At 47.9% G+C, this 20,623-nt stretch overlaps 2 protein-coding genes across 4 annotated transcripts in view; one reads left to right on the top strand and one right to left on the bottom strand.

Moving 5' to 3' along the window:
• Positions 1–6,629, top strand: part of ASAP2 (ArfGAP with SH3 domain, ankyrin repeat and PH domain 2) — a 122,441-nt gene extending 115,812 nt beyond the window's left edge. The window contains exons 25-28 of the mRNA XM_040623081.1: positions 973–1,022; positions 1,461–1,552; positions 2,002–2,124; positions 4,149–6,629. Of these exons, the coding sequence (XP_040479015.1) occupies positions 973–1,022; positions 1,461–1,552; positions 2,002–2,124; positions 4,149–4,223 (340 nt within the window). The 3' untranslated portion in view covers positions 4,224–6,629. The remainder of the gene's footprint in view (positions 1–972; positions 1,023–1,460; positions 1,553–2,001; positions 2,125–4,148) is intronic.
• Positions 6,630–7,488: 859 nt separating this feature from the next.
• Positions 7,489–20,623, bottom strand: part of ITGB1BP1 (integrin subunit beta 1 binding protein 1) — a 13,352-nt gene continuing 217 nt past the window's right edge. The window contains exons 1-9 of one of the 3 annotated variants that reach the window (XM_040622826.1): positions 19,040–19,204; positions 18,033–18,095; positions 15,782–15,888; positions 14,686–14,789; positions 12,355–12,433; positions 10,851–10,987; positions 8,960–9,052; positions 8,270–8,419; positions 7,489–7,720 (exon numbers count right to left, since the gene is read on the bottom strand). In XM_040622826.1, the coding sequence (XP_040478760.1) occupies positions 7,649–7,720; positions 8,270–8,419; positions 8,960–9,052; positions 10,851–10,987; positions 12,355–12,433; positions 14,686–14,757 (603 nt within the window). In that variant the 5' untranslated portion in view covers positions 14,758–14,789; positions 15,782–15,888; positions 18,033–18,095; positions 19,040–19,204 and the 3' untranslated portion in view covers positions 7,489–7,648. Of the gene's footprint in view, positions 7,721–8,269; positions 8,420–8,959; positions 9,053–10,850; positions 10,988–12,354; positions 12,434–14,685; positions 14,790–15,781; positions 15,889–18,032; positions 18,096–19,039; positions 19,205–20,623 lie in introns of those variants that run through there. The other 2 variants (XM_040622824.1, XM_040622827.1) reach the window with 2 other exon arrangements.

The following is a 20,623-nucleotide window of genomic DNA, read 5'->3' as shown; positions in this document are numbered from 1 at the left end:
GCCGGTGTCAGGCGGCTCTGAGAACAGGGGCTGTTGGCTGCCAGTGCCCGGCGTTGGACACGTCCTTGCTACGTGTGTGTCCTCTCTAGCACAGTCTTACCTGATTTTACCTGCTTCTTGGGATTCTTTTCTCTCCTCTCATGTGACCAAAGGGAGAGGTGGGGAAGCGGGCACGGTAGGTGATGCTAGGGTGTCTCCAACACCACTTTGGATGGGTGGGAGCATGTCCTCGCCACCTGGTGGAGTTCTGTTGTGAAAGAATATGCTGGTGGGGCTTCTTTGTAAAGGAAGCATCCACCCTAATCTTACCCTGGGTCTACGTCTGGGTTTTTACACGTGTTCTCTTAGAGCAGGTGTCGGCAAACTACTCCCGCAGGCCTGATCAGCCCCATGACTCTTTGTGTGGCCCACAAGCTGAGATGGTTTTCAGGTTTTTAAATGGTTGAAGAAACCAAAAGAAGTCTCTCGTGCCACAGGACAATTATGTGAGAATTGGGTTCCGGTGCCCATAAATAAAGTGTCTGGGAGCACAGCCCCACTCATGGGTTTCTGTGTTCTCTGTGACTGCTCTCATGCTGTGGTGGCAGCACGAGATTTCATACCCAAAGCCTGGAATGTGTACCATCTGGCCCTTGAGAAAAAAGGTTTGCTGACTGGTGTCTTTGAGGATCAGGCCTTTCCTGTGGGCCTTTCATAGTTGGGGGTGACTGAAGGCAAAGGGGGGCAGCATGATAATTTCTGTCTTGACATCGATGGAAATCACATGGTAAGACCTGTCAGGTGGGTGGGGCCTTCACTTGTTAGGTCTTCTGAGTTTCTTGAAAATAGGCGTAAACTCAGTGCTGTTTTCTTCACCTTCGCTCTGAGCATAGATAACCATCTATGGTTTTTGGAAAGAGGGGGTGAGGTGGGGGCCGAAAACATGCCTGTGGGGCCTCAGGCATCAGTAAATCTACTTTCCCCTTCTTTTAGGGCTGACAAGTCGACCTCACTGATCAACAAAGGCCAGCCGAGAGGACCTGGTAATTCTTTCACTGGGGCCCAGGGTTTACTGCTGCGTCTGTGGGGGCAGCGTGGGAGAGGTTTCTAGCCCCAGCTGCGCCCCTGCCTTCCACGGAGCCTCTGCTGCTTCTGCTCCTGGGCTGCTCTGCACTGTGTCCTGCCTTCCTGTCCCCTTCGGGTGGGGGCCGGGCAGGGAGGCCTGGGCAGGGACCTGGAAAGCTGTGGAGGAACTGGCGGCATCTGTCCCGATCCGTGACACTCACGTGCCTTGCACACTGGACAGAGGCTGCATGGAAGTCACAGGTGCTTGGGCCTTTGAGGGACTTTTCCCTCCATAGATCCGGAAAGCTCTGGAAACCTGCCCTTCAGACGTGATGCTGTAGCAATTATATTAATTGTTTATAACTCATTGGTTATGCCTGAGGGCATATTGTGACTGATTCATTCTGGCCCTATAGGAGTGGATCTGTCTGGAACGGAAGCTCTGGGTCCTCTGTCCAACACCGCGGTCCTGCAGCCCCCAGCTCCCATGCCCAGGAAGTCCCAGACAGTAAGTGGAAGAGCCCCTCGTTTCCTGCGTCTTTGCTCAGGCCGGCAGTGAGCAGGAGTGTCTCCGAGGAAGCAGGTCTTTCCCTCTTCCCCTGCTGGGCGGATGGGCGGCCTCTTCCTGGATCTGGGCGGGACCCAGAGCTTTCCAGTCAGTGGGCTCAGCCCCCTCAGCACAGCTCCAGGACGGACCCCCACCTGCACCCCAGGCACCAGGCTGCCTTCCTCCTAGCTGTCTGCACTCAGCTGGGATGGCTTAGCTTTTCTCTGGGCCTCCTAGAAGTCCCCCAGCCCCTGAGTTACACTGACCTCCCCCATCTTGACACCTGTGGGCTCTTGGGCCTGTGGTCAGCCCCCTGGGACCAGTTAGAAACAAAGTGGCCCCCTTCTCTGCCCCAGGAGCCGATGCCTCCCTGCCACACTAACCTCTGACCCTTCCTCTTCTCGATACAGACCAAGTTAAAGCCCAAGCGGGTCAAAGCTCTCTATAACTGTGTGGCCGACAACCCAGACGAGCTGACGTTCTCCGAGGGGGATGTGATTATCGTGGACGGGGAGGAGGACCAAGAGTGGTGGGTGAGTCGGGGGGCCTGGGCCCAGGATGTGCCTGCAAGGGGCGGAGCTGAATCCTTGCCCACCTGGCCTCTGAGGCCTGCTCCCAGGTCAGACCCTCTGGCTGTGCATCCTCGGGACTGCTGGCCGTGCTGCCCCTCGGACGTCTCTTCCACGGAGACCCACTTCTGCGTGGGCCTCACTTATCCCCCCAGAGGGCTGGGATTCTCCCACATTAGGGTGCAGGCAACTTGGGCTGCGGTTTCCAGAGTGCACTTCAGGGTCTGAAGTGAGGCTTTGAGTTTAGAGGTGGTACTGTCGTCCCCCACATCACCAGTTTGATGGAGGGAGGCTTACAGAAAGCTGACCTAGGGGGCAGAGCCCCCAAGACTGCTGGTCCTGAAATGAGCCGTGACATCCAGCTGGGAGCTGCAATGGCATGAACGTGGTGTTTCACCGGGTGGCCCTAAGAATCCAGACTCAGCACTTAACAGACATGGTGACATTATGTCACTAAGCCTAGTCCCCTCGTCTATGAAAGGGAAGTCACCACAGCATCACAGGACAGATGATACAGAAGGCCCCCAATAAGAGGCTCTGTTAAAAATGAGGACAGCGGCCCTCGCGCGTGAGGCTGGCAGTGTTTGCCACACAGTAGACGCCAAGGGCCCAGCCCTGTAGGCCGAGCTCGGATGTTGCTCTGCTCTGTCCAGTGAGGTGGTGCCCCGGCAGAGGGAGCTTTGTGAGCTCCGGGCCCTGCAGTAGTGCTGCCAGTAGTGCTGCCTCTTCCCCTCCCGGCATTCGAGTGTCTGCTCGCCAGGGCTCCCTCTTCTGTCGGCCTTGCTACGCACAGCAGCCAGGTGGGGAAGGGGGCTGCTGCTCCTGGGGCATCTGTTCCCTGAGCCCCTGCTGTGTGGCTGGCCTGCGCCCACAGCTTCCTCCATCCCCAACTGCCCCCGCGGCCCAAGAGCGGAAGCAGGTCTGGCTCTCACACTGGTGTCCAGCGCGGCCTGAGGGTGGGGCTCCAGGCTGGCGGTGGGCTCAGCCATCTGGAAAATACCTTTTTCAGTTTTTTGTTTCAAAAACTGGAAAATACAGAGAGGTATAAAGAAGAGAGTAAACGCTGCCCATAATCTCAGCAGCGCCCCCCCAGTCTAACCAATTGTATTACAGTGGTTTTCTTTCAGACTTTCACTTACCTATGTAGTTTACATTGTTGAGATCATACTTGGTGTATAACTCGGTGTATAACTTACATAATTTACCCAGAGTGAAAATCAATGCATCTTTTGAAGCTTCCATAAACGCTTGACTACATTTAAATAGAGCCAAGTCACACATTTGCCACTTTCTATGACTTTGCAACTCACCAACTTCTGCCACTCGGTTTCTTCATTAAAGAAAAAAAGAGGCAAGTGGGGGGCAGGAGTCAGACAGCTGTCCTGCCTCCCCCCGAGGACGCCAGGACCCTGGTGCGTATACTTCCGTGTAGACACCTGGCCTGCCTGCCCTAGCGCTCCCTGATGGTTGGCGGGCACCGCAGTTGACCCTTGAATGACGTGGGTGTGAGCTGCGTGGGTCCACTTACACAGGGTTGTTTTTTGATAAATGCAGGATAGCACTTAAGTGTATTTTTTCTTCCCTATGATTTTCTTCACATTTTCTTCTCTCTAGCTTACTTTACACAGTACATTTAATACATATAACTTCCAGAATATGTGTTAGCTTACAGCTCATGTTATCTGTAAGGCTTCTGGTCAACAGTAGGCTATTAGTAGTAAGATTTTGGGGAGTCAGAAGCTAGACGCAGATTTTCAGCTGCAGTGGGGTGGCAGTGGCACTTCAAACTTCCATATGTCCAAGGGTCAACTATATTTGAAGCATGAGTGAAAGAAAAAAGGGAAGATAGTTTAGATGTCTTACCCAAGTCATTCTTTCTCAAATGAAATTCTTCTGAACACATTTTTTTTCCAAATGCTATAGCATTGTCCTTCAAAGTTTCTAACATTTAGAATTTTTATAACCACCAAAACTTTTATTCATTTCAGATTGGCCACATTGACGGAGATCCTAGTCGCAAAGGAGCATTTCCCGTATCATTTGTGCACTTTATTGCTGACTGAATTGCTACTGAACAAAAACACTTCTTTTAACAGTTGTTATGTTCCCGTTTGTTATTGGTACCACAGCTCTTGCCAGATGACCAGTGTCATGAAATGTATTGTCCGGTAGCCCACTTTCTCTAACTCCGCCCTTCTGTTTTACAAACTCAAAGGCAACTTGTATGTATAAATGGTTTTTATAATTTGTGGTTTTCATAAAATACTGCCATACTTTTTATTAGGGAAAAACGGAATTTCCTAAAAGGTGAACTGAAAAGTTATTTTAACTCTACGTAATCAAGATCGTCAATCTACAGAATTAGCTGAACCTGAAAGTGCGTATTAGAAAGACTTTCTTCCAGCCTTTCCTTGGCCCACTTCTAGAGTCAGTGACCCTTTAGTGCAGTTTTCTAGGAAGTCAGTAAACTTGCTTTAGAAGTAACCCAGCCCTGGACTTTCTAGATAAAATGCTATCAGTTCACCTTTAAAGACTTTTTTTTTAAAAGACACATTTAAAGATTTCCTTCGAAATCCACCCAAGGTTTAGTTAAAGCAACTTGGAAATTTACATGTTAGCATTGTACTTTCCAGCCCTAATTTGTGAGGTTGCAACTCCCATTGTATTCTGCATGTGCGTGTAGCCTGTTGTGAACAATCCTACCTAGCAAAACTACCCATGGTTTATTACGGCATATGGTTATAGCGCTAATTCAGTTCCACGTTCTATAAACCTGCATTTCCTGAATTTGGTTTAAAACTAAGGATGATGGATTGCAAAAACAGTACTTTAAACTAGTCTATATGCTTTAGGTGTTTTGGAATTCGCCTTCTCGACCCTCCTCCGTCACCCAGCTAGAGCACTGTGGTGCAGACCCCACTGTTAACACACACTTGCTGTTCCCTGCTGAGTGTACCACTGCCTTCCCTTTCCGGCTCCCGGGAATGTTTACTCAATTTAGTGTCTTGTATTGATATACTATACCGACAGGAATGGTAGTTATACTGTCTTGAACTCGAATCTGTCCATTTGTTTGTAATCAAGAGCATATCCGAAATCTGTAGGTCCCAGGTAATAAAAGACTCCCGAACAGACATCCCAGTTTCACGACCAAGTCCATCACGTCATTCTTAAAACTGAAGCTACTGGGGGAGGGGGGATTAGGTTGTGTGTGATAAAATCAGAATTCATTAGTTTCACGAACTTGACTGTCATACCTCTATTTAGTAATTGTGAGCATAAGATTCATAATAGGAATATTGGACATTTTGGCACTCTTTCAGAATAAATAGGCCGATAATGCCCACTCGGATTTTTGCCAGAAGTGAAGGGATAAGCTTAGGTCTGGGCTTGGAAAGTGAGGCAGTGATGCTTTCATTGCATGGTGATGAAGGTACATTTGATTGAAGCAGCCCGTCTTTATTAGACAAGACTCTTCTAAGTGCAGAGCTTTTTTTTTTTTTTTAATCGCGTTGTACTTTTTGTTGCTATTATAAAGGAAAACAGAACAAACTGGAATGTTTTACGACGTTGTGTGGCAATTGCTTTTTAAAGCCTTTCAAAGTTCCGGGTAAAAATGTGTTAGATCTGTAAGTAAAGTTTTTTTTTTTTTTTTAAAGCACTACATCTCTTTTCACTAATTGTTAATTTCTGTTGTTTGAACCCTTCATTTAGTTAATTCCCTCATAGATTTAAGAAAGTAAACAGATATTTTGCACAGTGCACTTCTTATGTATATTTTAACACAGTCCTCTTGCATCTGTGTCTTATAATCAGCCTTTTGACTACTTGGTGCCAGCTATCTAAGGAATTAAAGTTGATTCTCACCAACATTTCAACACCAGTCCCAAACTAATCTATCAGGTTCACTGGTACATAAATATCTAGGAAATATCTTTTCCAGTTGACAATTTGGTGGTGCTATTGTGCAGTAATTAATACTACTCTTGCCAGAGGAGAAATTATATTAACTTCCCTGCTAACATCCTTTCCTAGTTATTTGCTCTTTGCAAATTAAAAAACAACTGAGAGGAAGGAAAACATTGTAGATAACTATTTATATTTAAAGTTTACGTTTCATGAACTTAGCTGCAGGATTCTGGCATTTTGCATGCCATTTTCCGTCAGATCTGACTTCTAGGGATGAGGACTCCAACACGTGCGCAGACCCCCAGGTCCCGCGTGATCTGCTACGGGGCGGAGAGCGTAATGTGCGGCTTGGAATGTGATTTGAGATGTATGATACTCGATTCATTCACTTGATGACTTCAGTCTAGTTGCAGCGCAACTGTGTATATTGTATAACCTAAATCAATTCTTATTTTCGTTGTCCTCACCGCAATGATTTATAATTAGAGCATGTTCAGTAAGTTGACTCCTCCTGTTAACTAGTCATTTGACTGGAAAAAAATAAAATACTTTTAAATGGACAGAGTGTTATTTTTAATGTTTTCATCCTTTAAGCACTGCATATTAAAATAGTCCTTTAGAAAAACCCACTAGCCTGACATGAGATGCTTTCTACACTATTTAACATGCGCGGTGATCGTTCTTCTCTGAACTCTGAGGTAAATACTTTGGTTTACTAGCATGCCATCCTGACATACACTTTTTTTTTTAACACTTTATTTATTTATTTATTTGACAAAGATAGAGCCAGAAAGCACATGAAGCGGGGGAATGGCAGAGGGAGAGGGAGCAGCAGACTCCCTGCTGAGCGGGGAGCCCGACGCGGGGCTCGATCCCAAGATCCTGGGATCATGACCTGAACTGAAGGCAGTCGCTTCACCAACTGAGCCACCCATGCGCCCCGTGACGTATACTTTTAAAGCCTTACTTTTAGTGACCTGAGTTGGCAGCGTTGCTGTTCCAGACCAGCATGACCAGAGCTCCCAGCCAGCGGGCCTACGTGCTGCGCGACAGGTGGCAGGTCCTCCTCGGAAAGCCCTCTGTGCTCACCCACTCACTGCGTGCACATCTGGGACACTTAGGTGTTAAGCTCATTTGTGTTTAAAAGTGACAGAGGAGGGGCACCTGGTGGCTCAGTCGGTTAAGCGCCTGCCTTCGGCTCAGGTCATGATCCCAGAGTCCTGGGATCGAGCCCTGTGTTGGGCTCCCTGCTCAGCAGGGAGTCTACTTCTCCCTCTCCCTGTGCCCCTCCCCCCCACTCCTGTGCGTGCTCGCTCGCTCTCTCTCTCTCAAATAAATAAAATCTAAAAAAAAATAAAAGTGACAGTTGAGGTTTCTCTTTTAGTCCCAGAAAGTAGACAACCTCACTGAGAGTAAACGCACTGTAATAAGACACATTTTATTAGAAAAGCAAATGATCACTATTTTATACACTGCATTTCTTCAGAAAATCTCAAGCCGAGGATCATAGTAGTTCAACAGTGCAGGCTGAAGACCGCTGCCCTTCCACATGAAGTCTGTTTGCACTTGACTGCGGAATTCAAGCTTTCTCAGATGTTAGCACAGAGTCAAAGGCGGTGGATAAAACTTTGCAGATGGCTTGTGCCTGTTCCTACGTTAGTGAAAAACATACCGTAAGAGACTTCACCAACTTCTTCCTGAATTAGTGTGGCCAGGCAAGGTATAAATGTGACCCTCTTAACACCTCCCCTTCCCCCGCACACCAACAGCTTTGGGAAGCTCGGGACACACCACGTCCCCCGGCCGCCTCCTGCGCTACCTCCAGAGGAGCTCTTGCGAGGTAACGTGTAGGCCCTGGGCCTTCGGGAAGGTGATGAGTCAGTGAGATGACAGGTACAGAACAGCAGGGGCTTCTGCTCAAGGGGGACTCGCCACGGTTGCCTCCCCGGCGTCGTGTCTGCCTTGCCCTTGATGCCCTTGAGATCCCGGCACAGGTGAGTGCTAACCTGGCCCAACCACTGAGAGCCCGAGGCAGGTCTGGGCAGCTGGCTGACCACGGGCTGACGGTCACCCCCACTCTGCCGGGCATCAGATGCCTCGTAGGTGGCACCTCTTCAGCCTCTGAGAAGACCATCCGTCTCCTCTGGTTTGACCACCCCGCCTGATGAATGAGACCAAGCAAGGCAACGTGAAACCTCACCAGGCTGCTGCACTGATAGACCCAGAGGCTGTACTCCTCGTTGCTTGCGTCGGTGGTCTTCAGGGCCAGTAAGCTTTTTCCTGCCCCCAGACCATCATCGTAACACACCATCCGGATGATTAAATACAGAGCGTGCCGATGTAAGACATCCTGCAGAAGTCAGGAAAAAGAAAGGTCGAGACTCTTTGACATACTGGCATTTTCTGTGCAGCATTTACTGAGGCTTTAAACAGAGCATATCTGTGGTTCTGGCAGAAAACAGTTGTATAGGTTTTTTTACCCCTAAAGGGACATTCCAGAATGCTCAGTTATGGGGCAGTTTGCCTTCAGGCTTATCCCTTCCTACTAAAAATTCCAGAAAGACAAGAGTAAGATCTGAGTTCACGGTCCTGTTCTTTGTGCCCAGCATCCAAGCTGACAGCTGCTATGAGCTGGCACGGGGCCCTAAGCTGAAGCCGCATTAGGGGCCAGCAGTGGGGGGTGTTGGCTGGGGCCCTACCATCCAGGAGAAGCAAAAGGAGGCCTCTCTTCATTCACCCTAAGAAATCGGTCATTTTTTAAGACCTGGTGCCAGGAATGTTTACCAACCAACAGTTCTGCAAATGAGCAGAGAGAACAAGTGGGTCCTTAGCAGCCTGACTCCCAAGTACCTGAAACCCACTTTTTCCCCTAATAAATTCTATTACTTACATACTGATCTGATGTTGATACTTTTATACCATACTTGGAAACTCCCATAATAAATTCTTCCTCCATTGGAACGAAAGGCAACTTTCCATCTTGCTTTAAAGTAAAAATAAATCACATGAGCCCGTTAAAAGTACGTTACATTCCTTAAATCTGATAAGTCAAGTTTAATATCTGGCCATCACAAATCCAAACCCTTTCAAGAATGCAGGGTACACAACAGCCCAGCAAAAATTATTCCTCAAAGAGGCAGAAGAAAAACTGTCGCCATGGTTTTGTTTTGTTCTCAAGGTCCACAGACCTGAGCAAAATTCACATGCATCTGTCTGGATGTTAGCCCTAACTGCAAATGGAGATCCCTCTCAGAGATCCCAGTGAGGCTTAAATATTTACATTAGAAAAGTAAAGGTATTTAGATTTCAAAATACTCAAAGCTTATGCTGATGTCAGCACAGGAAACCATCAGGAAATAGGCTGCAGGAACCCCTCTTCAAAGCCAGTTTACTTCCTATGCGGATGGTAGGTGTCTGGTTGCCCCCAAATCCCGGGGCTGTGGGCTTGATGCGCGAGTACTTGGAAACAAAACAGCAGATGATAGCTTATGTCTTCCCTAGCAGATTATCCTGGTTTATCCCCTAAACCAGAATACTGCCTTACTTGTCTAATGCATGATAAAACAGAAAGAGTGGGCGATCAGTAGCCGTTCCATACTGTAAATACCTGTGTGGAACCATTCGCCTACATTAAAGAAATTCTGGTAAAGAAGCTGCATCTGCATGCCTTGATTCTTGGGTCCCCAGGTGGCTACGGTAACCTCTTCCAGTGATTTCTCACAGTAGGGTTCAACCATTCCAAGAATCAAAAGATGGGATAAAACTAACGCTACTGTATTAATGGAATTTTGACAAGCCCGAAGTCTACAGTGATCCGAGAAACTCAGCAGTCCTGAACAGAATGAAAATACTCGTCACGCGCTTCTGGGGGGAAACATCATTAGCAATCTTTCAATGTAATACTTAGGTGAGGTGTTGCTTGCACTCATTGGAATGACAGATGCCAAACCAAACGCTGGGACACCAAGTCCAGACTACCAAGAGGTCTCTGTGAAATGCACATTCGACTGGCTGGTTCTCCTCAGACAGAAGAGACGTCCTGTGCCTTACAAGGGCACGAAGCATCGTATTTAGTGATCCCATTCTCCACGATTCACCAGACCAAACAGACTTCAGAGTCACCAGCGCTCTAAGAACTGATAAAGGAATCTTTCTATTGTGGTAATACCCCTTGCTAACACAAAGATTCCATTTTCTGGAAACTCAGGAAGCAACCTACTGTCTTTGGCTCATCCACTCCCACACTGGCAAGAGTACAGATCTTACAATATTTCATGCACTAACCTTACATCTTTGCTTTGTCTTTGATTTCATTCTTAATTTTCCTTCATGATCATTTATTTTTTTTTGATCTTGACTGGGATATGTTTTTGAAGCCCACCTCACCTCAATCCTTGTTGCTAACAGGGTGTGAGTGCATTCATAGGTCATCACCACTAGGGGGCAGAATACTGAAGGAGCTGCGACTAATTCAATGGAGATTCAGTAAGGTCTGCCAGTCTGCTTTAAAAGCCAGACCTATGGTGTATATAACCCGTCACCGCACTCAGCTCCTCATTTAAACGAGGAAGTCAGTTGGCCTGAAAAAAGTAAAAAGTGCTGTTTTTGAAGAAAAGAACTCTGTTCCCATGGGACTCCGTCTCTAGGCACCTTATGACACCTATGATCACAGCGTTCCGTAAATATTTTACCAGTGATAAAAGCGTGGAACACCTTTTTCCAAAGCCATGAATTTATTCTCTAGGATGTTCTAAAATTTAAAAAAAAAAGTTTTTTTTTACCTGGGCAACGTCTATATAATTTATGAGGTCTAATGGTCCTTCGAGACTTTTTCCTTCAGAGAATTTCAGTTTCTCAATGGCACCAACATACTTTATTCGAAATTCTGCACAGGTATCTGAATTGTTGTTACTTTGTCCTAAAGGTGAAAGAAAAATTGTAACAGTAAGACTTCAAAAGAAATATCTGCATTACAGCGTGCCCTCAATCCCTTCGCAAATTTAAAACAGACTGTGTCATCAGAACTTGAACTTTAATGAAAATAAAAAAATGTTAATGCAAGATTACTTGAAGTTATAGGAAAGAACTTGGAATTTAACCTCTTCCTCAGTGACTTGCAATATACTAAATGTATAAAAATCTCAGTAAGAATAAATCAAAACAGGAGAAAAATAAAATGCCGACTACATAATGATTGGGTACCTTCATGGTACATTAAGATATTTAAGCTTTTTTTGGTTTCTTCTCCCTCTTTACCATGTTCCCTGTTAACTTGTTTTCCTGATTCAGCAAACCTGGTCTACCTCTCCCAGTCAAAAAAAAAAAACAATTTTTTTTTCTTCCCTGCGGATGGAATAATGCCAGACAGGAAGTCCCTTCACATTAACAGATGTTAAGTTACCTGACATGGCAACAGGCTGAAGAAGTGTGTGTGCTGTAAAATCCAGCCAGGGCCGATGTGGCCACAATGCATTACATTAGCTGCCATGTTAAGGCGATACTATGTGGTTACTTTTAGGTTATGCTTATGTAAGAAAAGATGCCCACATTTTTAATACTTTAAAGGCATCGGGAAGCAAAAATAACAGACCTTATGCTACTATGTTCTCTTGTACATGATACGGTTCCTATCTTCATCCTACCCCTCGGTCGTCCCCACTTTTCACAGATTGATTAGTCTATGATCTTGAAGGGAGAAGTGGAAAGACTGTAGACAAGAAAAATGAATATTTTTTTGTATTTCCAATTGGATGCTAACTGTTCACTGGCCTGGGTTAGAAGCCACCTTTTGATTTCTAAGGAGCTACTAATTTCAGGTGGCTGCGTACACGTTTGCGAGGGTCTGTGACAGATGCTACCCTTAATTACCGTGCGCCCGATGTTTACTAGCTGCTGGGTCTCCGGGGAAGCGGCTCCTCCACCCTTTCAATGAGCAAGAGGCTTCTCCTACGTCCCACAAACAACGTAATTCCAATATAATTCACACTCTGCCATTCCTTGTCCTAAAAAGCTCGTCTGAAACCTCTAAACTGTTACCACGAGGCTGTCCATACACTGTTGCTCTAGGAGCCGGGAAGGGCCACTTGCCCACACGCACAGCGGATCTCGCCACCATCCTCACGCCCACCCACGTCCCACTGTATCTTGGGCCATTTTGAAACTCTTGTCCGAGATGGCAGAGGAGAAAAGGAAAACCTCAAATACACAGAAGTGTATTGTGCTGCTCTGGTAAAACTCTGAACGCCAGTTAAGAGCCCTAATAAATGGTCCAAGCCCTCTCTGTACCTGAGCTTTTGGTCGAATCCGTATCGAGACTGGCCACAGTGCTGGATCGTGAAAGCCCCCCGAGGCTAGAATCTACAGACTGAGAAACGACAAACAAACAAAAAGGTAAACAGAATTAGACACACTCTCTTCTCTCAAATTCTCTACTAAACATTTAAATTGCTTATCTATTACAGCTGAATCAACACTGACAAAGCAGGTCCATTACTCAGGCGGATCGACTGTGACAGATTTTCCTAAAGACGAATTCTACAGCAAACTCCAAAAAACAGGTAGTCCCACCTGCCCTTCCCAGAACACAACATCGGATAACTGTGCTGTGGACATTCCCAGGATGAACAAAGCTACTGCCTCTGCCTCCTTGAAAGAGCTGATATTTGGGTATTTGGGTATTTGGGTCGGTGAAAATCTACACCTTGCTTTCACGTGATTTCCACGGAACCCAAAAGAACCCCGCGCAGAAAGCAGGCCGGGAGTATGACCCTATATAATAAAATGAGCAAAGACAGCCAGCAGGGTGAAGTGAATTACCCAAGGTTACATCCAGGAAATAGCCCAGCCCTCCGATCGAGGTCTCCTCCTCCCCATCCCCGTGCCTCTGCCATTAGTCTGACCTGGCCTGCTCGGTCATGCACCGGCCAACTGGCAGACCAGAGCACAGCTATCAGTGTGGATTGCAAAGGAAAACCAGCAAAATTGTTAAGCAAAACATGAAGAATCATACAGGTTAGTGGAGTATGTTCCACAGAACTAGGCTCTGGATATGCTTTGTTTCTTTAGAAATAACATTCTGGGAAAACTTTTGATTCAAAAAATTAGTCACTTCTTTGCACCTCAAAATTAGATTTTAAAAGAGCAATATACTCCAATTTTTTCCATGTTCAAGAAGTGAATCGAGGGGAATACAAAAATGTATCAGGTCTTATAAATGTCTTTTCCCTTTTTCGGTAACTGCCCTTCTTAGAGTATAATGTAAAATGAGCAGAGAGCTGTATGCACAGAGATGTTCCCCATAATCTTACGTGTGGTGCTGAACACGAAATAACGCACATACTCAACGGGTGAGGGGAAGGGAATTGGAATTTAGATGCTGTTACAAACAGACTGACTTCTGAGATGAGCACAGTCCTGAAGTGAGTAACAGAATGAGCTTTTGTGCTCCAAACGACTCCCCCACGCTGGAAGCACCAGTGCCTAGTGAACCTCTCTCTGCACAAGGAGAGCAGAAGGGAGAAACCGGTCTGCTTTTCCCATGTTCAGAACAGACAAGGAAAGCTTCCATCAACCTAAAATAAACCTAACAGTCACAACTTGGCTTAGAGACCACACTGCGGTCACCACCGTCTTCAGGGTAAGGCCCTCGCTCGCAGCTGGCCCCCTCTGCCCCGCCCCAGCCCCACCGGCCACATCGGAGAACCCATGGCTTGGAGCTAACATCTCAAGGCGTCAGCAAGTCCCTTCGGAATCCGAAAATCTACCCCGCCAGCAGCGAGTCATAGAGTCTCCCTCTATCCTTTGTCTGGTCTAGAAAACAAGAAGCGGGCCTGACCAGTTTCCCAGGCTGAGGTCCTCACACCAGGGCTGCAAAGCCAACAGCAGGGAGGTTGTTGACTAGCTTCAGTTCAGAAACCTTCGAGAAAACTCAGTCTTCCCACGCTAAGGCAGGATTCCTAAAACGTCCAGTTTCCACACTGTGGCTAGGAGCATCTCGGCTCAGTGAAAATCCCGAGTGGCCGTCATGTGTGTCCTCATTCACGGAGGTGTGGCCACTGTCACTCGGTGTGGTGCCCGCGGGCTCCCCCCCACCTCACCGCATCCTGGCACTGCGCACGCTCGTCTCTGAAAACTGTGAGAACCGAGGACTGGGTCCAGGGACGAGGACTCGGGCCTTTACGGTCCCTTCGCAGTCATACACCCCACTTCTCTAGAGCCCTAAACATGGCATTTGCCTCACGATCCAACTCATTTGCTATTAAGTAAACAGAATTCTAGTTATGCACGTGCACCCCGCACCCCGGAATTCAAGAGCTCCGGCCCCTGGACGGGCCTGCAATTTCGATCACGTAAAACATTTAAAAATCAGTGTTTCAGTGAGACCATTCAGACGTCCTGTGCCATCTCGGTTCATGAATTTAATCACTTCGGGAACTCTCCAGAACAAAAGAAAGTTAAATCAAGTGCAGAATGTGTCTCTAGTGCCAAAAATGAGTGTCAACATACACCTGGTCTGAGGACTATCGGCCGCTGTGCCGCGGTCAGTAGGCTTTGCGCAGAGTCAGAGAAACAGAACGCTCACTGCTTTGGGACTGTGGTCCTGTTCCCAGCCCCTACCTTGCTCTTCGTACTGATCTCACTACTTTGGGAACTGCTACTACTGTGTCGCTTTTTGCCTTTCCGGAACATTTTTCACCATAGCGTGATCCAAAGGAGCTCCCCTAGGAGAACAAACGGTGGCGAGTTAGAGCAAGAAAACCACCTTGAAATCATTTACAATAGGAATAAAAACCATCAATTCCTTCTCCGTCCGCGGTGTAGTCCTCCTACTGGAAACAGAAATCTTTTCCTTTGACCACCAAATTTGGATACTATTGCTTCATTCTTTCTTTCTTTTTAGATTTGAAAAATTTAACCCAATGCGTCAAGAGGACAGAAACCTTCCTGTTGCACTGATGGCTGTGAAAGGCACTGTTCTCAGAAGTAGCAGACACGCGTCATCTACTTCTCAAAATACTCCAGTGCCTCGCTTCTCTTTAATCAATTCAAGACATTAGTAAAATAGGTGACATACTAGTTTACCAGCCAAGCCCCCCAGATTCAGTTGTTATCTCGGGTTGACATTCTGGAAATGGTAGGGCTTAGAACAGAAGACCTAGCTTCCTCTCAGAAATGTGCATTTTTCTCAACATCTTGAGCTATCTTTAAGTAAAAGCTGACACAAAAACGTTCCCAGGCGCCAGCTCGCTCCTCCTCGCTCCCGTAAGGCCAGGGAAGGAGGTGACCTTAAGTTTTCCAGAGTCAGTCTTACATGTATCTTTTTTTAAAATAATAATTAATGCCTGGGAACAAAATTTATCCTTGCCCGTTTCATAGGAGCACATCTATTATATTTGAAAAATTAACTAACCTGCATAACAGTTCACAGTTCAAACGCTTCCAAAGACATTGTGTCACTTTTAGCCTCACAACAACCTCGTGACACATTCAGTGCTTCAGATGTTTTTTTAAGGCTTTCCCTCGTCTGTGCTACACATTATGCTGGGGGCTCCAGGCCCCCAGCCTCAGGGGGCTTACAGAAGGTAGGTTATAATCTGCATTTTATCAGATGAGGGAACTGTGACCCATCTTTCAGGAGGCGTCATGAGTAGATAACCTAACAAATTTTTACCAAAGATTGGATCCTACAGAGGGAACAAGGGAATCGGCTTACGGTAGAAGGACTACTTTATGGTCTTCAAAGGTCCCACAGACGACAGTGTGCACAGAGAGCTTCCTCTCATCCTGACACAGTCAGTTCTTTTCAGAAAAACAAGGTACCTGATGAAGGAAAAAGAATGAGTTAATCATGGGGCGGTCACTGAATGTCCCTGCTCCCTGAGAAGTTTCTCCCACTCTATCTGGAGACCCCATTCTCAGTCCACTCACCAGGGTCTGACCTTAGGCCACTTGCCCAAGACTGACTCCCAAGCCCAAGCTTTTTCATTAGTCCCATCATACAACTTATTTCTATGTTTTTGCTTGATTTGTGGAGTAGCAAGAAAATCTGATTTGTGCACTCATTCCTGAGTACCCAGTGAGCACCTTTTAGACGCTAGGGACACATCAGTGAATGAGACAGATTAACCCCCTGACCTGACCTCAGGGAGCGCATTCTCAGAGGGACGAGACAGACCAACAAGAAAACCAAATACAAACACATTGCTAGGAACAACTGATATGAGGGAAACAAAAGCAAGTTCAGGATAAGCAAGTTCAGGATTTGCAACTGACGGAAGGAAGGGTGAGTGTTTTAGACAGAAAAAGTTGCTCTGAGGAAGTGAACCATAAGAAGACCTGAAGAAGGGAGGGCGGCCACGTAAGTGTGGAGGAAGAGCATTTGGGCAGAGACTGGGGCAAGTGCAAAGGTCCTGAGGGCACACGACTCCTGCAAGGAACAGTGAGAGGCCAATGTGGCTTTCACCGGAGCAAGAAGGAGGGAGAGGGACAGACAGAGGGATAGATGAGGAGAAAGATCCACAGGAGGTTTTGCAAACCACAACAAATGTCTGGGGTTTATTTTGAGTTTAACAGAAAGACTCCAGGGGCTGTTAAAAAGCAGTCAAGTGAAAGGATCAGACCTCTGTTTCAGAAAGATGACAGGCTGTGGGTAGAGAATTAGCTGCGTAGGATACAAGTACAAAGGGGAAGATGAATTAGCAGGCTATACGGGGGATCGCCTGCTGCCATGGATCACCCCGCATTCAAGGGATGCTCTTCAGTCAGGACGAGATGGCAAGAGAGCCTTATTCCCAGGTCTACACAAACTGGGTTAACCTAACAGCATAAAGCACCATGTTAGCGGTCTCTGATCAATCAAAATACTGATGGGTAGCATATTTAAGGACATTATATCCTAAAAAATATATATATATATACACACACACACACACACACACACACACACACACATGTATTTCAATATATGTAACAACTTTAAATATGATTTTAAAATAAAACTTGATTCTATTGCTAGTGAAATGCTGAAGCTCCCTTCAAATCCTGGAATACTAGAATGCTTTGAAAATCACCCCATTGGTACTACCATGCCTTTGCAACTCCTTAAGACTTTCCATGGCCAGTCTAGGAGCCGAGAGAGAGGAAGACATGTTATTAAAGCCTTTGAGACCTGCTATTTTGATGCATGCTCTTAGGCAAACCATTCTTGTCTCTGGATTATCCGTGCATGAAAACGAGGCCAAAGATACGGATTGTCACTTGGATATTCCAAACTTGCAAATGCAAAAATGCCTGAAGCAAACCCTTCATCTTCCCTTTCATATCTGCTCCACCTCTCTCCTTTCTCTTTCAGTAAATTCTATTTCTGGTAGAAACCAGGAAATCATCAACTGCACGATGTCCTCTAGGCCCCACATTGACTAAAATACTAAGATCCACTGAATCTACCACCTGAACAGTTTGCTCACCCATGCGTCTAACAGGCCCATGCCATCACTAGACCATTGCTGCATACAAATACTTTTTCATCAGCTTATAAAAGCAGTGGATCGATCCTCAACCCATAACAGTGCACAGGTACACAGTCTGGCATGCCGTTTAAGGAATTCAGGTCCCAACGGGACTCCTTGCCACTTCAAATCTACCACCAAGCTCCAGCTAAAATGATTTCTTTAAAACTCAAATCTAATGCCATTAACGTGCTTAAAATCTTTCACTGGCTCACCAAAGTTAGAGACTGAAGTCAGAGCTCTCCTCCAGGACATGCAAGGTCCTGCATGGCGGGGCTCCTATCTACCTCTCCAGTCTCATCTTCCACAAACAGCTTCATAGATTATTCTCTAAGGAATGCAGAACGTCTCCACGTTCTCAGCACGCACTCGGCTCCCTGTCCATGCTTTGCTCCTGCCAATCTGTCTGCCTGGAATGCCCTTCCACCTTTTATTCATTCGGCTAACTTTACTCACCTTTCAAGACTCTGTTCAGGCTGCTTCTTTGCTAGGAAGTTTCGGTTGGACCTGCAAGTTGGGCTAAGGGGCCAGTACCCCACAGCTTGAGCAAACACCCTGATCGTAGCACGAGCCTGCTGTTGCCTACTTAAGAACTATCTCACTGTGAGCTCCTCAAAGATGGGGGCGAGGTAATTCATCTCTGTGTACCCAATGCGTGGCACAGACTGGCAGAGGACATGCTTAATGACCTGAAAAAACTTCTGGGAAGAAAACTTCCTGTCCCGAACACCTACCCTGTGCCGTCCACTGCTAGGCGCTATAGATAGCTGTAACCCTCGCTAAAGACCAGCAAGGCTGCAGTGTCACAACCCCCGTAAGAAGTCAAACTCCAAGGGATTTGGCCAAGGTCGCCAGGCTAATCATGGGTGGGGCCAAGTTCGGAACCTAGAGAGGCCCACGCCAAAGCTCTTTCCCGACCCCACCCTACTTCCCACGCATTCCGCACCGTTATGTTGTGCCTGCCAAGTGCAGGTGCGCACGGTAACAGCAAACAAGACACTCTCCACCCGGGCCCTTCGCAGTGGGGGAAGGGGGGTGGAGCGGTGCAGAAACCAACAGGAGCCAGCACAAAACGGCAGCGCTCCTCACGCCCCACAAAGCAGAGCCTGACTCGGGAAACAGGCCCGCGGAAGCTCCCACGCCCGCCGCCGCGTCCGACAGGACCGATCCACACATGACACCTGTCGTCACAGGAGCTGCAGTGCCACCCCAAACGGGAACCGGGCGCCGGGGCACTGCATCCTCCCGCAGGCCCGGCCCGCTCCTCAGCTCCCGCCCCCAGCCGCGCGCCGCCTCGGGGCCTGGGCCCCGGACCCCGGGAAGGCAGGTCCCCGGGGGGACCGCGGCCCCCCCCCCACGGCCCCACCCATCCGCCCTACAGCGGGCCTCCCCGCCGGCGCCGCCTTCGGGACCCGCCTTCCCGAGCAGGCTCAGCCCTGGTTCGGCCAGGGGCCGGCTCTCACCTCACAGCGGCTGGCCAGCCGCCGGGGCCGCGTGTGGTTGGGGTCAGACACCCACAGCCCCGGGAACTGACGCTGGGGCAGCCACTCCAGTTCTAATTCCAGCGCCAGCTTTTCCGGCGCCCCCAGTCCCGCCCGCCAAGCCCCGCCTCCGAGACGTCGCGCAGGCGCAACCTGACCCCGCCCCAGATTTCCGGACGCCGCTGGGGGAGGAACCTCGCGCCCCAGCGACTGCGACCGGAAGTTGAGGGGAGGAGCCTAGTGTCGCGGGCGCCAGAGTGCCGGAAGCTGTGCTCTTGGTGGATGGATTTTTTTCTACCATTGGTTCCCAGTGGCTTTGCTTTTCATTTAGGAAGACTCCCGCGACCTGTTCCTCACCCCAGCTTCGCCTTCAGACTCCCGAGATGTCTGCGATTCCTGCTGAGGAAAGTGACCAGCTGCTGATCCGACCCCTGTAAGGGCCCAGCGAGAGAGGGAATGAAGCCACGGGCTGTGAGAGGCGAGGCGGGGTGACCGGATGGTTGGCCTCCGAGGTCGCCCCCGTCTCCGGCAGGCCTCGGGAGCCGGCCCCTTGGTCCGCAGGTGCCCGCCAGGCCTCTCAGGCTGAAGGGGTTTGGAGAACCGTGGATCGGAACGGGCCTGCTAGGTTGAATGAGACTTGGCTTTTTTCTTCAGTCTCGGGAGAGGATGTTGTTTGGGGGCGGGAGAAAAATGTCTTTGGGCCGCTGGGCGCTTTCCTAGGCGCTAAAGAGTGGCAAGCCCTGGGGGAAACGGTGATGCTGATGGCGGCAGGATGAGAGGAGGACCCGAGTTAGGCTGTGGCGGTGTGAAGAAGAAGAAATCTGTTTATTATTTCCTCCAGGACTTGACATTTGCCAAGATGTGAAAGAGGGAATCAGTTAGCTATGAGTTTTGACGTTCTGACTTCAGACCCTGTCAGAATAAGGAAGATAGAAGGAGAGGGCAAAGAGCAGAGATGCTAAGGACAAAAACTCAGCCCTTGATTGTCCACGAGAAGGCTTGTCTTTCGGTGGAGATGGCCTTCTGCCAGAGAAACACTTTACAGATCTGGAATGCTGCTTAGTGGGGGAAACAGAATTGTGGAGAACTTTTTCCTGTCGAGGAGCAATTTGAATTCACAAACATATATTTAGATATAAGTTAGCATCTCATTCACTTGTGCATGGTGGACAGTATCTGCACATCCATTCAGTAAGGTCTAGTTGAGCACCTGCTGGGGACCTAACACAAGTTTCCCACTGCTTAGTTCACACTTGCCCTCTCTTCTGGTGTTCAGCAAACACTGAGCAAGTGTCCCGCACCACACTAGGCACTGGAGATGCAAATAGGACAGCGCCGAGTTAACTGAAATCACCCTTTCGGAAGGAATTGCAGTGCAAAGTGAAAAGTTCTGGAGAGACAGTTTGGAATAATAGGAGACACTTACTTTGGGGACAGATGTGGAATTCAGTCCCTACTCTTTCACTTGCTAGGACAGCAACTTCCCTGAACCCATTTCTTCATGTGAAAATAATATGGCCACACTTATTATGAGGATCATAGTAGGTGCTCAGTAAATGGTATATT

The sequence above is a fragment of the Ursus maritimus genome, unplaced genomic scaffold (assembly GCF_017311325.1).
Source record: "Ursus maritimus isolate PB19 unplaced genomic scaffold, ASM1731132v1 scaffold_6, whole genome shotgun sequence".
NCBI classification, from domain to species: Eukaryota; Metazoa; Chordata; class Mammalia; order Carnivora; family Ursidae; genus Ursus; species Ursus maritimus.
This window is presented reverse-complemented; position numbering and strand designations above follow the sequence as displayed.